The 3,760-nt window shown below is 51.5% G+C and overlaps 1 protein-coding gene across 1 annotated transcript; it reads left to right on the forward strand.

Moving 5' to 3' along the window:
- Positions 1–2,257: 2,257 nt before the first annotated feature.
- On the forward strand, positions 2,258–2,876 carry LOC311359887 (transcription factor HES-5-like; the record flags this gene model as incomplete). The annotated part of the gene is made up of 2 exons (XM_084479914.1): positions 2,258–2,329; positions 2,463–2,876. 2 exons carry the CDS (start codon positions 2,258–2,260, stop codon positions 2,874–2,876), a joined length of 486 nt encoding a protein of 161 aa, XP_084336040.1.
- Between the last annotated feature and the right edge of the window lie 884 nt (positions 2,877–3,760).

Raw genomic sequence — 3,760 nt, forward strand, 5'->3', positions numbered from 1 at the left:
CCAGCCCAGCCTAAAGGTTCTGGGTTCGATCCCCAGAGAACTGCGATCCACCTGTAGGCGTCCTGGTGCAATGCCTTCAGACCTCCTACCTGCTCTGGAATGGCATGGTGTCGGCCCACGGCAACGAATCACTTGACTCACTTTCAATCAGCGTCTACCAAAGGCCTAGTCAACGTTTGGTGTGTCAACAACAAACTTCTTGTGTGTGTGTGTGTGTGTGTGTGTGTCTTTCTCTTGACTTCTTTTCTCTCCCCAGATTTCCTCGGGTGTCTGTTCCCGGCGCGGCCCTGGTTCTCACGGGGGGTGTGTCTCCATGGCGAGGGCCACAATAGCACGCGGCCGCTCCAGATGGTGCACCCTGGAGCTGGGTGCTGGCTGCTCTGCACTCCCCCCCCACCCCCTCCTCCCCTCACCCCCTCCCCTCACCACCACCACCAGCACCAGGGCTGGGAAACAGAGGAGAGAGAGGTGGGTGTGTGTGGGAGAAAGGGAGGGTGAGAGAGAGTGTGTAAAGGAGACGGTGGGGTGGGGGTGAGGAGGGGGGGGGGGGGGTGCTGGGCAGCAAGTCGGTCACTTGGTCTTTGTTGGCCAGGGCACACTTCCTTTGTGGGTGTGTGGGTGTGTGTGTGTGACTGTCAGTTTTCCAGTGTGTGTGTGTGTGTGTGTGTGTGTGTGTGTGTCAATAATGCTGGAGTGTGGGAAGCCCGGGACGGACAGCGCTCTCACGTTCCAGAGAGGCAGGAGGGGCGTGTGACCAGAGGCACGCAGCTGGGTGGTGTGTGTGTGTGTGTGTGTGGTGTGCAGTGTCTGTCTGTCTGTCTATGCACATGTACATACACATAGACAAAAAAAGTTGGACAAAAAAAAGTTCATATTTATAATAAATTCAGTTTCAGTGTGACTATAGTATCTGTGTGTGTATGTGCCCATCTGTGTGGTGACACAGTGTGTGTGGGGAGGGGAGGGGGGGGGCTGGGGGGTTGGTGGGGGTGTATGTGTGTGCAGTGGGAGGAAGAGGAGGAAGTGTGTGAGTGTGTAAGAGTGTGTGAGGTGTGTTTTATGGTTTGAGAACGTGCTGAGAGCGTGTGGCGACTTGGGCTCCCACACACACACACACTCCCAGACACACACACTTCACACACACCCACCACATTACACCCTCTCTGTAATGGAGCCTGGGTCATAAACGTTGTAACTGTGTACTGCGGTTGCGACTTTGGTCGATTCAACTCAAACACCAGAAAAAAAATAAAACAAACTATGAATTTATCACAAAAAAACCCATGCAATACGTACACTATTCAGCCCCCAAGCTTCAGATCGCTTTTCCGAGATATTGTCTTTCATTATGGAACAACCATGTTCCAGAGGTCTAGTTCTTGGGTGTTAAATGACAGTGGTCAACGTCGTTTTGGTATCTTTCCCCTTACATAATTGGGGGTTATTTTACATTAAAATTTTAATTTAGGGCATTTAGAACACGCTTTTATCCAAAGCGACTTACAATAAGTACATTTGTCATAAGAAAATGAAAAGAAATATCGCTGTCGGTACAGTAAGGATACTGTATTCTTGAGAATCACAGTACGGAGGTGGGCTCCGGGTCTGGAAGCTGTGCTCCTGAGTGTTTTGAAGTTAATATCCCTTCCGAAGAGCACAGTCTCGTGGCCCAGCATGGTGGAGCCCCAGCACACCCGCTCTGACCAGCACCCCCCCCACCCACACGCGGCTGCTACCGCCACCACCCCCACCCCCCCCCCACCCCAACCACCACTTTGTGCTCGATTACGACGTGCGACAAGAGATGACAAGAGACGGCGGCATGCTTCTCTCCCGGGTCACCCGCTTCCCACATCCACACAAGCGCTGGGGTCAGCCCCCTCCCTCCCACCCTCCCCGCTCCCTCCCTCCCTCCAGCCTCCACACACACTCTCCCACACTCCCTTCTTTCTCCAGCCAGGCTATTCCTCCACCTGCTCCCCCGAGACACGCTCTATTGTCCCCGCGGCAATAAACACTTCATTGAGCATGTGGCGGTCATCAAAGCCCTTCCCCGGAGCCCTCTGATTGGCCGAGGGACCTATGAGAAAGTGCAACCGGCCCGAGACCCACGCATTCACATGGAGATTGGGGGAGTATAAATAGAGGGTCCAGGGGCAGAGAAGAGACCAGAACAGACCAGCTAGCACTCTAGCTCTCTACAGCTCCTACTCTTACTCCGACTCTCTCACCGAGGCGCATCTCTCTTACTACAGCCATGGCTCCTACTACTGCCACTACCGATGGACACGTTCACCACTCCAAGGAACACCTCACCTCTTCTCACAAGGTAAGCGTCTAAGACCACGCACACTCTTGTGTTCCTCTTGTACCATTCCAGCTTTCAGATTATAAACATTGTTCAAAAAAGTGTTCCACATTGTTCAGCTGATCTAACGGTTCTTCCCTCTCTTTCTCTATAGCTGAGGAAACCCATGGTTGAGAAGCTGCGGCGCGACCGCATCAACACCAGCATCGAGCAGCTCAAGACCTTGCTGGGCCAGGAGTTTGTCCGCCAGCAGCCCGACTCCAAGCAGGAGAAGGCCGACATCCTGGAGATGGCGGTGTCCTACCTGAAGATCTGGCGGCCCGAGCAGAAAGCGCACAAGCAGCAGCCCGAGGCTCGCGGCGAGGGCTACGCCCACTGCGTTCAGGAGGCCGTCACCTTCCTGTCCAAGAGCCGCTCCAGCGGGCCCCTGCTCAACCACTTCCTGGGCCTGCAGGCCTCCAGCAAGGCCCCCCAGGTCGTCTCCGTCTCCCCGCCCGGCTCCCCGCTTCACCAGACCGGCACCACCGCCAAGGAGGGCGGCCAGGCTCCGGTGTGGAGACCCTGGTAACAGAGCAAGGCGATCCGAGAGACTGAACGCGATCCGAGCCAGACCCACGTCTATGGAGGTCATAGACCACAAGTTTGAAAGAGCGACGCACGCGTCTTGCGTTGTTTCTTTTGTAAAAGTAGCGGCATGTTTGCACGTCGCTGAGGTATTTCCGTTGAGGGGAAGAGATCGGGTGCAGAGGACGAGGTTGTGGCACCAGTGATCCTAGGAAGGATCGAAACGTTAATATATGTACACCATGTGTATGTGTCGTGCACACCCTCTTTTTGGAGGGTGTTTTACCGCGACAGTTTGACTTTCCCAAACGCTATATTTGATACAGTGTATCATGGAATGTGACTTTAAAACCCTAAATTGATCCAATGGATCTCTCATCAATGTAAATCATGTTATGATTGTGATGAACTGACTATTGTGTAAACCCTTATGTGGTTGGATTCTGTATCAATTTATATTATTAATAGCAATGTTTACTGTTGATAATGTTCATGTTGCTTTTCTTCAAGTGGATACCTTTTGTAAAGGAGACATTTGTGTGTTGCCAACTTAAATCTCTGTGAAGATGAACGCTATATTTCTTCTTTGAGAAGAATGCCTTTAACCGTGAAAATAAATTGAAAACTTCATGTGAAGTTTGTCAAATGAATACTCTTGTGTCTGTTGCTCTTTCTCTCTTGAATCTTAAGGATCTAAGTAAACAATCCTAAACAAAAATAACTCTTATTAACCACTAATGTGTAGTAGTTTACCACCAATACTGACATAGTTGTGGTGTGACCATACATAAACACTGTTCCAAACCGGTTCAGTTTATGAAGCACAATATGTCAGACTTCCAAACTTGCTGTACAGTTAGCCCTTGTGTACACCACAGGTGGCCATTA

The sequence above is a fragment of the Micromesistius poutassou genome, assembly GCF_964030765.1.
Source record: "Micromesistius poutassou genome assembly, chromosome: 15".
Taxonomy (NCBI): Eukaryota; Metazoa; Chordata; class Actinopteri; order Gadiformes; family Gadidae; genus Micromesistius; species Micromesistius poutassou.